At 36.9% G+C, this 12695-nt stretch overlaps 1 protein-coding gene across 1 annotated transcript in view; it reads left to right on the top strand.

Moving 5' to 3' along the window:
- The window catches only part of mettl24 (methyltransferase like 24), a 36675-nt gene that overhangs the window by 13796 nt on the left and 10184 nt on the right, over positions 1–12695 (top strand). The window contains exons 2-3 of the mRNA XM_041976030.1: positions 3299–3397; positions 8583–8716. Of these exons, the coding sequence (XP_041831964.1) occupies positions 3299–3397; positions 8583–8716 (233 nt within the window). The remainder of the gene's footprint in view (positions 1–3298; positions 3398–8582; positions 8717–12695) is intronic.

The following is a 12695-nucleotide window of genomic DNA, read 5'->3' as shown; positions in this document are numbered from 1 at the left end:
GGTAACATGTGTGCATTCTCCTTTTGCTGTTCATTTTTAACCAACCACAGCATACAGTGTACTAAAAACTCCCCGGGAGTGCATTGTCCCAGAAAACTGCCCTCTGATCAGTAACCCAGTCCCAGCTTGTACCACGGTGATGTATGGGGCCTGACAGCTGAGCGTTAGAGGGAGGACTCAGATGAAAAGGGCAGCTCAGAAATAGTGAGCTCTGGAAGCTTTCAGAGTTCCCAGGATGCAGGTAGATGTTACTTGTCTACCTGTAAATAGACTCCCATACCAACATGCAGTCTTTCTGTGTCTGTTACGCACTCCTGGCCTCACTGCGATGTCTTGGGAGCAATGCTTACTGGAATTGGTATTTTGGTTTTCCTCTCTTGGCAGGGGTTGCCTGTCAGATTGGCAGATTGCCTGTGAATTTGGAGAGATTTCTGCCTTGTGGTAAAAATCCCAAAAATCTTTTTAGCAAGAACTCAACAAGAAATAGTGTGTTAGGAAGCTGAGCCAGCTGGCTACAAAAATATGTATTTTTGACTAATCTGGGTTCAAGTATCACTCCCCGCCTCTTCTGGTTCAATCTTGGTCACTTCTGGGACCAAGTAGACCAAGAAGCTAAACCTGAAGCTTCAAAACAGATCCCTAACCCATTGGTGATGTCACAGTGGCAAAATCAATTTTTATTAACTCTCTGTTGTACTGACAAGACAGAGCATCAGTGCAACAACATCAAAGCTTTGGAACCAATGCTGCTCAGAGCAATTTAGTCAGTGGATGCTCTGCAGTGTATTTATGTCTCCTCCTGTGTTGTTGTCTGCACACACAGGCTGGATGAAGTTATGCCTCATCTTAAGCTTTTAATTTCTTCTCCTTGTTTCCCCATCATCTTGTTACCTGCAACAATTTTAGGCTTCATTATTTTATAAAACATTACTTCAAATATGGAATATCCTTTCCTAAGTTAATCACCTTGTCTGCAAACAAAAGTGCAAACACACTGAGAAAAGCAATCTCACCATTTTGTGGAATGTGTCAAAATACCTTTGGACAAGTAAAGAGCTCCAAGTCGAATTGCAGACCTTTTAGTTCTTCCAGTGCTCTCCACTTTGGAAATATAAGGTCAGTTTTAATCCAGGTTATGTCCCTTTCTTTTCACCAATGACCATAGATTTTTTTTTTTTTTTTTAGCTCTTCACATCACAGTCCTTCAATCTAGAAATGATTAATTTCTGCGTTTTGCTCCTTTAATGTATTACTAATGACATTGTCTACTTTCAAAAGACTACTTAGGTATGCACTGGATGTTTCAGAAGGTACTAAATGCCAATATCAGTGTTGATTTTAGGTGTTTGCTTTTTTCTTACATTAGTCATCTTTGTTATCTCTTTTTTTAGAATTTTAGAATATTTTTGACATTAACCTCTTCCTGACAATGCTGCATATTTATATTAAGACTTGACAACTATCACTAATGAATTTCAGAACTGCTATGTTTCTACTATACTATAAATAACCAATGATATATATACATTATGGGTGTTGAGGTAGGGACATACAGAAATAGACAGAAAGTGAGCAAACAATGAAAAGAAAAGCAAAATGTAAGAATGCAAAGACTGGATGGAAAGAGATGAGGCACGGCAAGTGCTCAGATGTTTTGACACACCACAAACTGATTTAAGGGTGAATGCTAAAAAGTCAACAGTGGCTCAATGAGCTCTGCAGCCATCAGTTCTGGGGCAGCTGATTCTGTGTTGGCAGGTCCCAGATCAGCATCACAGGAGGAGGAAATGACACATAAGTGTTGTCAGATAATGTATCAACAGAACACACTGACTTCATGTGCATTTAAAATCATTTCAAATATATTGTCAAGTTGCAGATCATTTGCAGTAATGGACTTGTACTTATATAGCACGTTTCCAGATCAGGAGGCAACATGGGGTGAAGTGTCTTGCTCGAGGAGACTTCGACACGTAGTCAGGAAAAGCCTGGAATCAATCCACCAACCTTCCAATTGGAAGACAGCTGCTCTTCCTCCTGAGCTACAGCTGCCCCATGTGTGCATAAACACCCAATATATGATTACAGTAACATCAAAAGTCTGTTTTTAAGTGTATTTCTGTCTGTCTCCATAAGTATGTGTGTGTGTGCATCTGCATGCAAACACTTAAATGTTCATTATTTGTATTTCCCTTTAGTATTAATAGTGATAAAGTACAATAAAATAAATCACAATATATTTCAAGGCAAGATAGTGTAAATTTAACTGTGGGTGACTGAATTAATTCTCTCTTGTGACTTGTTGAACAATTGAAAAAATAACATAAAACTGACCAATACATAATTCAGGAAACAGTCAGGAGATTTTTTTTTAAAAGCTTTGAAACATAGGGCTGCACAAGGACATTTACCCTTTACAATTTGTTCACCAGATTTGCCCACAGCATCAAGCTAAGAAGTTTACAAGAATGATCAATCTATATAACCTTGATTTGAAGATAAACCCTACAACCCAAACATTAAGTAACATTTGTTTGTATATCTATTTCTGCAGATAAAATCACAAAGTGCTTTACAATAAAATCCATAAAAACATTAAAGCAGAGCAAAAAATGATAATAAATTAAAAATAAATAAAATTTCTATTAAACAAGTTACACCTGCATTAGGCAATTTTAAACAATTAATGAAACAGAGTATAACGTTTCAGGAAGGAGTGTGTTCAGTCGTAAAACCACTCATTTATACCGGTGGTGCTAATGAAGGCTTGGCCATTGTTTTTGACCCAAGAATCGATTTTTTCAAGCAACTAATACATCATCACAACTCTGTCTCCTTCTCTAGCAGTTGACTCTCAGTCCTGTGGCCTCTGCTCTAATCATAAGCAGATACATTCCAGTAGAAACAAAACTGGCCAAATAGTACAGCTCTGCCAGGTTTCAGGAATGTAATCACAGCAGCACCAAGCTGCAACAGCCAGCCGATGTTGACATTTTATTTTTCAGCAACTCTTAAACAAAGTTGAACTTTAAGCATGAAAATGCAAATGAATAATTATCAACCTTTATTTTAATAAACATTTGGAACTAACTGTGGAAGAACTGACACAGATGTAGGAAAATTCCCACAAAGCACATTGTGACCTAGTTCCATCAACATCTATGTATAAGTGGGTTATAATACCTGAAAGAATAAAGCGCCCCTGTTTGCACTGGATTTCCTATGATTACCCTACTTTGATGTCAGGTGATTGACATTCATGTTTTTTATTATTGATTCTGTGTGTCTTCAACAACAGACCCCGAGGTGGCACATAGATCTGCAGCCATGGGCCAGTGAGAATCACTCCTTGGAGGATGAAGCTAAAAGGTTCCTCAGCTACATCACAACTCCACAAGTGAGTCACTGCTTGAACTCTTACCAGTAGCGTTGCTAAAATAATTTCCTGCTGTGTAAAAGTAGTTTCATCCATTCCATTTAATTAATATATGTAACTGCTCAGAAACAGTGTGGTGAAACGTAACAAAGTTTAACAAAATTGTCTTCTCTGCAACTTTTTAAAAACTTCTTTGTTTTTTAGTTTAGTGTGAATTAGTTTAATTTCCACTGGCAGAAAACCAAACACATGGTAAAGCTTTGCTACAAATCCAGCACAACTGTACAGAGATTACACAAGAAGTCTTGTATTCCTCAAGCTCTAAATGTTGTGGCACATTTTATTCTATCTCTTAGGCATTGTTGATGTGTGATACTAAGAATTCTTTGCGGCCACTCTCAGTGTGAAGAACATGACTTCAAACTTGAATCAGATTTTCATTACACATTCACGGTCACAAGAGCTTAGTGTCACTCCCTCCTTGTCATACACTTTAGGAATATTGTGCAGAGCTGCAAAAGTCTATAAGCCTTGCTCAAACTACCTTCAAATAGTTTCATTACCTAAATCTAAGCAAAAGAGAAAGAAAGAGCAAGCGAAAGAGAGAGAAACAGGTAACTGGGATGAAAGAGGGCAGATAGCTTGTTCTTGGTTTGACAGTAAATGTGTAAAAAGACGTTTCCTTACATCTCCCTCGTGTCAATAAGTCACTCCAGTTTTTAAGATCAAACCTTTAAGATGAAAGATGATACCTGTCTGGTTACCACCAGCAGGAAATGCAGCTAAATAAAAAGATGTATTAGCCATGAGCTAGAGGAGATTATGAATGATGTTAAGATTACCTATCTCAGCCACTTAAGCGGAAAGCAGAATGAATTAAATCTCCAGCTTCGAGCAGAGTCCTGCATGGGTCCAATTTCTTTAACCCAAACCCAGGCATCATGCACCTGTTATGATTATTACCAAACAACCCATTACCCGCAGTACTCTGCCAGCCAAAACTGCAGCCGACCCGCTGATAACGCACGACCTGAACCGTGCATATCACAGTACTGATCTTTTCAGGTGGTTTATTATAAGCTGAAATTAACCCCTTTGTTTAATCTGTGTTCTTTGTTCCTGAATCACAAATTCGCTCCAAGAAAGGAAACCCTGGAATCTCATATTTTAGATTGCTGTTATTTAAATAGCCAAACTACAATACGGTTATTTAATCTATATTTAAAGGAAAAAAATACTACTCTCATCTGTGATCTGCCTGCACCCGTGAAATTTCGATTTAAAATGTTATTGTTTTATTTTTATTTTCCAGCATCTTTCCTGCAGACCACCTGTCTGTACCTGCAGGTACCCTGCCTGTTGCAGGTTCCCAACACATTGCAGGTACCCGGCATGTTGCAGGACTTCAGCTGGAGCTGATTTTTGCCAAAATACCTGTACTTTTTTTGTTATAGCTACTTACCAAACTTTGTTGTTATTAGTACAATAATACACTACAGGCAATCTGCAACTTTTAATATATTTATTCAATCTTTTATTTATTCATTTATTTATTTGACCATTCTTTGAAATTTTCTCTCATGTAATTGGTCAACTGGTTTTAGTGACATTTTGTCCTCAGATTGATTCATCAGCCATCATTTATCTAGAGGCCATCTGCTTCAAATCTTAGGAGTTTGAATTAGCCTCCAAACTCAGTTGTCTTGAAATTTTGAATAATCACTTTTTCATTTTTACAGTGAAGGAACATCCACTGAAATTTGTGGCATCCTAAAAATGTTTGGGCATTATTATAATAGAGAATCTTTCTCTTAAATCCCATATAGAACATCTTTTAAAAAAATATAAATTCTATGTTACATTCAATGTCAGGAAGAGGCTTGTTGCTTCTACTTTTTAACCTCACCTTGACTGTGGAGACATTTTCTACATGAATGCCTCCACCAGCTCACTACAGATGTTGGATATGGTTTTTCATGGAGCACTTAGATTCATAACCAGTAAACTCCTCACTCACCATTTCACATTGTACTCTGTGGTCATCACTATCTATCCACAGACACATATCTTCATTTATAAATCCATACTTGGGCTGCTGCAGTCATATTCATCCTCCTATCTGCTACATAGAACAGTCACAGCCTACACTCCCAGGATTTTATTACTTTCAGCATTACCTCATTATTGCCTGGCAAAAGGCATTCTCTTCTTCTGCTTCTTCAACTAGGAACAGGATACAGCAGGATCTAAAGGTGCCCATCTTGATCCAAAAAGAGAATTTAAAAGTTATTCCGAAGGAACAGGAGGAAGAATCCTTGAATTGCTCCTGTTTTTAGTAAATAACCTGCTTTATACTTATATCTACTCTAATTTATATTCTGTACTGTTGTGTAACTAAATGTTTTCGTCTCCCCCAAATGATCTGTCTTGTAAATTAGACTGTGCCTACCTGTATAAATAAAAGTTAAACAAAGATGTATCCAGAAAAACAAAAAACCTCTTCATTCTTAGATTGAATCAAGTACTTCAAAGCAACAATAATCTTGACAAATAATTAAAGTAGGTTTTGCTAGCTAAGTGCAGTGTTTTGGCAGGTCTTTGTAATGTAGACCAGAATGTGTCTGCATGTCTCAGCTCATGACTGAGCTACACGGCTCTTTTACATTCAGCTCAGCCAGAGCATTTGTCTTGCTCAACAGTGCACACTAATCCATTATTCCATTGATTACAACACAGATGGATCTCACGGCCCCTCTGTTCAGACTTAATCAATGAAATGCTGTGGTTTGTTTTTTGCTTTATATCAGTATTAATTACTGCAAATCAATTGAGATGTTCTGCATCACAACTTGAGAAGAAATACAGAAGGACTAAGAAGCTTTCAATTCTGTGTCTCACTTTAATCGTCTAAAACATGGTCTGACAAGATTTTCAATACATGTGCTTTGGTTTTTATTATAATTGGCTTTGCACTGAATCAGCATTTTATCTTTTTTTTACCCTAAACACCCAGGGCAGACAGTTTCCTGCTCTAAATGAAAAAGCGCCACTTTTAATCTTTTACAATGCAGAGATTCAGCTCATAATGACTTAGAGCTGGGGTTTGTGTGTGCACAGTCACTAAGTCATTATTTGTGTATTTGTGTGTAAGGAAGGAAGAGACAAGGACAAGAACAGAGAGGGAGATGTTGTTTAAGCGTGTGTGTTTGCGGGAAGCTATGAAAGGGAGCTGTCCATCATTGACAGAGACAAGCGAGGGTGGAAGGAGTCGTTACGAGGATCGCACCATCCTCAGCTGTAATGCTGACTGACACGGTGCCTGGTGGAACTGTTACTCAGAGAGATATCCTGCGACACAACTGTCCAATCAATAGCAGTCAGCAGCTTCCATGCATGCATGCTCCAGCACACACACTCATGCATACAGATGAGAAGAAGGATTTCTATAAAAAATTATTTTTTAAACAGCATAACATTTTCCTGTTAGCTTTATCAGTTACAAGTAGTTACTCTGTAACTGTTCACAGCTCAGGATTCAGTGTAATGTTGCTTTGCAGCATCTTAATGCATCCTGTACATTGTGTGCTGACTACTCTGAGCTGGGGCACATTGGCAATGACAGACATAATGGAGCATGTTTTATTCCCTGTCAAATGGTGACAATGCATTTGACTCAGCTTGTTCCTTTCCACCTGACCTGTCACCAAACAATCTGATTGGAGTGAGAGATTTATTCAAAGGCCGCAGTAAGTTGTTCTTTTATCAATGTAAAAGTCTTGCCTGTTAACAAGGATGCTCTGGTATTTGCTTACCAATGTCAACATGCATAAACTTTAAAATTAGATCATATTTCATTGTAAAAGTGTTAGCATTCACTGCTTATGATTTCTTTTGAAAAGCACCTATCAGTTATTTTCATTTTTAGTTGTTTTTCTCCACGTGAATATTGATTTGTTTTAAACCAAATTATACTCTATTGACAGTAGAGAAACGTTTAGGTGTTTGCACACATGCTATTATGCTTCTATTTAAAAGGTGTACAGTGAAGCCACAGCTTCATGTCTGAATAAATATTGTTCCTCAATGTGCAAACTGAACCTCTGCAGCGAACATAGCTCAAAGGAAGCAGACAGGAAATATTTGAGCAGCAGCTTCTGTGCTGAAGTTTGCTTTTATAATTTTGCAGTGGCAAACACAAAACTAAACTGACATTATATTATATTATATTATATTATATTATATTATATTATATTATATTATATTATATTATATTATATTTATACTGTTTATACAACCACAAGCTTAACAAAGAAATTCACATAAACATGTTAGGTTCAGCCAAACATCCATTTTTTGCATCCACTTAATACAATTTAGCATAATGAAGGGAGCTGGAATCTGTCCCAGCTGTCAGGTGAGAAGTAGCGAATAGACTGGACAGGTCACCAGTCCATTGCATGTTTTTGGATGATGGGGAAAATCCAGATTACCTGGTGAGACGTATTCCAGCACAGTGAGAACATGCAAACTCCAATTTATTGATATCTCTCTTTGAAAGTTGAGAAAATGAAATATAAAATTCCACAAATATACTGAAGAAAATGAAACTGCAACTCTGTAAGCATATTTTTAGCATATGAAGCAATACTTTGGTCTCCCAGTCTTGCTTCATCCTTGTGTGACTTGGCAATCCTGCTGATGCATCAGCTCCAGCTGTGCATCATAATGAGTAATATGCATATCAGCACTGGAGCCCAAATACATGCCAAACAAATCCATGATACACACAAACCCTGAACAGCTTGCAGTAATTTATAGTAAATTGAGAAATTGATGTTTATCATAGCTAAAAAGATACTGTGGTCACCCTTCACTCAGAAAGTAGCTTGTTTAATCCCAAACTTATGAAGTTCACATGTCAAAGTGCCTTTGGGAAGTTGAAATTATTTGTAAAGTGCTTCAGATACAAGTCTCTGATTAATTAATGTGATGTAATTTCTGTTATATTTATACCACAAAAAGTAAAAAGTTAGTACAGTTCATTTCTCAGCCATTCACTTCACAGTATGCTGTCTACTGCTATTTGACTAATACATCTGGAATGTAGGAGTCCCAGTATAGCAGAGAAAAGCTTTTCTACTCGACATTGGAACAATTGTAATAACATATGCATGCTTTCTGTGTGTGTGTGTGTGTGTGTGTCCAGGTGTCATGTGCATCAGTACCTGGTAAAGACGCTCCCCAGGAGGGGTATAGCAGAGACTGGGCTGTGTGCCTGGATCCCAAGTACAGTCTGGTCCACAGGATACAGAGCAAACACTGCAGGGTCTACTCTTTTGGGTGGGTCTTGATTAATTTACACTCTCATATGTTTATTGTATTTGGCAGGAGGCTCACATTTCAATAAAATGGCATTTAACTCTGAAGAGCGCATGCCCATAATTTATACAAAACATCTTCACTTTAACAACCTCCAGCAGTAATAGAGCATTCATCTGCAGATGCAACACCTCTTCATATCAGTTTTAAAATATAAAATCATGATCAGCACTGTTATTTCACCATGTAATTTTTTTTAATCTCACAGATACTCATCTTCTTTCTTTCCTTCAAAATATGAAACCTTTTTTCTCCATAATATTTGTCTGTTAACTATCCTCCCCTTTTTAACTTTATAAAGTCTCCTAGTATGGTCATTGACAGGTCTATCATTTGATTTTTGGGGGGTAGCTGCTCATTCTTTGTTTGTGGAAGGCAAAATTAACCACTAAGTAAGTCAATACAGATACACATGTAACAAAGAAATGACAGACTTCTGACACCCATCAGAGTAATTTTTCTTCACGTGGACAATGTTGATACTTTGCAGACTATTTATATACACAATTAAAAATGATATAACAGTAACTAATTGGTCATTTAGTCAGTTTTTATACAAGAAGTGTGTTTGGGTCTTAAAGAAGACCTTAATAGTCTTAAGGAGAAAGTGGACATTTTTCAAAAACTTCAACTTGCAGCTCTCTCCCTTATTGCCATGTTTCAGCTCTGCCTCCAAAGTTCCTTTCTGCAGAGCAAGCTCTCATGCAATTTCAGTTTAGTAACCACAGCAACTGAAGAAATGGCATTGATTACCATTAAAACTCCTCCTGGTTTTTACTGGTAGTTGCCACTCATAATGGTGAATTCTTGCCTAACTTATGTCCTTTAGAAGTATTATGAGGAGCCAAAGGAATCAGATTACGCTACAGTCAGTCATTTAGCATTACTGTTACTCTTAGTCATCATGCATTACTGTCAGCGTAGACAGTTTCAGGAAATATGAGAAAAAATGTGTTTTTATCAAACTGCCAAGTTATGCTTCAACTCTGAGGGTGGATATTAACCTTCAATTTCAGAGAAAGACTGAAAAACAGGGAAAATATTGAGTAGGTTGATTAATTAAATCAATCAAAAGGCTAAAGATGATCCTCTTTCAATCTTAACTGTGTCTCAGAACATTACATTTACTCCAACACTGCTTCTCTCTCAAATCTAGTCAGTCCGACCACCAAAGTATTCACTTTTTCTAAGATCGCAGATCACCTTGGCCTGCTTCTTCCCTGCTTGGTCTGACTGTGTTGGGCTCTAGCAGAGGTCTAAAGGGATTTTTCTGCAGAAAGATTAATAATCTGACTGTTGAGAGACAGTACAGGTGTGTTGGCATTAAGGCAGGTAGAGCAAAGTCCACAATGTGGAAGCATGTCAGGAGGGTTTATGTACTGCTGTTACTGGCTTCCTAATTTTGTAGAGACAGGATCAGATGTCAAATGGAGGGAGTGGTGAAAATCACAAGTGACATCCTCTAGCTGACTGATACAGCCTTCACTCAAGCAAAGAAGCCATGCGGACATGCACCAAAATGTAAAGAATATTTTCCTGCACCTCAGTGATTCATGTAAACATTTGATCTGAATAAGAACCTCTGTCACTTCCATTTTTCCAAGTCAAAGAAAGCTGCATCTTTTCCTCTTATTCAACAGATCCTTTAAGACCTCTAGATTGAACTCGGTTTACTCTAAGTCACCCAGCTAATGCAATAACAGTGAGTTGACCTAAAAATAGAATTCTGTAAAAAAGAGAAAGGACTTTGTGAGTAACCATACAAGTGTCTATGAATAACAGTTAATCAAGTTGAACTCCAAACTCCTCTCTCAATTCATCCCAGTGTCCCCTGTCTGACCTAGAGTCATTATACAGACACTCAGGCACAAAGTTCTTGCTCATATTCTTGACTCTATGCCAGGTATGCTGAGTATCCTGTTCTCAGGAGAGCTCTGCACTCCTGTGCAGCAGACTCAAAAAGCTAACAGTCCACAGCTGCACACCAACTGGATATAAACAAAATGCTGACTGTTTATTAGAGTGCATCTGTATATAACACTAAATTCAGTACATATAGAGCATGTACATTTGTCCTCATAGTTTTGTACTTTTATGTGTGGCTGATACATCTCATTTGCATGCTGTTTAATAAGCCATGGATGACTATACCTGGGCAGGATGAGCAGCTGTTCTCCAATTGGTCTGTTGCATGTTGGCATGGGACATGTGGAATGGGGAGGTTACAGGATGTTTTTCTACATGAAAGACAAGTTATCCACCTTTTCACCTCCTCTACTCAAACATATGTCTCTCATTTTACTCTCACACTGAGATGCTAATCTCAGCCTATTTTTTTAACTCATACATTGTTTTCTTTTCTCATATGTGGAAAATGCAGATGCTTGCTGAAGACTGTGAGGATGAATCATCAATTGTTATAGAAACTGCATGTTTTCTGGCCAATAAAACAAGGAGTATTCACAGTATGCCTAAAGGGAAACCAAGTTCTAATGAAAAAAAAAAGAAATTAAAAATGAATGATTATCAAACATGATAATCATTATTATTAACTGTTGTTCTAGCCACTGTGCTGACTTTTATCAACATCTTTTTTGCAATAAAGCCTACCAAACATATATTATGTTCATGAGCAATGGTGTGCATGTTGTGCAATCCTCTCTGTTGTTACTGTTAAAGTTTTCTTTAAAACGTTTTGTTTAAAACATTTTTCCTGGCATTGAATAAGAGAGGAAAACGTTTTCTCTTAACTGAACATTTTACAGCTGCCAGAATTATTTTGAGCACAGGAAAGCAGTTAAATGTATTGGTATAGTGGATGTTATACACATACATACAGAGTATACTCTTTAATTATTCAGCCAGCAGTGAGCACAACCCATTTTAAATTTCCCTCAGATATACAGTACCACTCATACTTGGAAAGTGTGTCCATACTTTCATAGTGTACATCATATTTAATAATTTGTTGTAATAATCATTTTCCCAAGATGGCTAAGTTATGGCCTCCCATCTGCCTCTGACCAAAACCCATTGCCTCCATTGAATGGGTTGGTTAGTTAGAATATGCAAATTATAGAATGGGTCCTACAGCTTACCTATTGGGTTTCGGTTTAGAAATATTGTATGTATGAAAGATAAAAGAAAGCACCCAAACATTTTTTTCTAACAGAATTACAAATTATCTGACAGTGCCACAACCAAATGAGCTGTTTTTAAAAAGCAGTTTACAAGATAAAATAACTATAGTAGTAGTAGTAGTAGTAGTAGTAGTAGTATTTATTCAGTCATCACACACAATACAATAAATATAAACATTCTAGACAATATAAACTAGTCAACAGTCTTAACATTAGGTAATGACTGAAAAGGCACAGGCTAAAGCATGATGCTTATATATGCCTGTCCTGCTTTCTTTTCAATTTAAGCTACCCTCCAACAGTAAACATAATACCAAAATACAAAATCATTCACAATTGTAACCCTCAAAAATAGCTTTATAAACCATTCTTTTGAAAACCAAAAGCGATTTACACCCTCTAACATTTTTATTAGCATTGTTCCATAATTTTACCCCAACAATCGAAATACATCTCCTTTTAATCCCTTTTTTAGCTTTTTGTACAGCAAACTTACAAACATCTCTCAAATCATATTTGCACTCCTGTATTGAAAAAAACCTTTGTACACCGTCGGGGAGTGACTTTGTTTTAGCTCTAAACATTATTTGCATTATTTTATAATATACCAAATCCTTAAATTTCATAACATGTGATTTTATAAACATTGGATTAGTGTGATCATAGTAACCAGCCCTATTAATAATACGTATAGCCCGTTTTTGTAGTATGACTATTGAATTTATAGTCATTTTAAAAGTCGACCCCCACAATTCCACACAATAAGATATATAAGGAAGTATAAGCGAACAATATATTAT

This window comes from Melanotaenia boesemani, chromosome 22 (assembly GCF_017639745.1).
Source record: "Melanotaenia boesemani isolate fMelBoe1 chromosome 22, fMelBoe1.pri, whole genome shotgun sequence".
NCBI classification, from domain to species: domain Eukaryota; kingdom Metazoa; phylum Chordata; class Actinopteri; order Atheriniformes; family Melanotaeniidae; genus Melanotaenia; species Melanotaenia boesemani.
The sequence above is the reverse complement of the archived record's forward strand: the minus strand, read 5'-3'. Positions and strand labels throughout refer to the sequence as shown.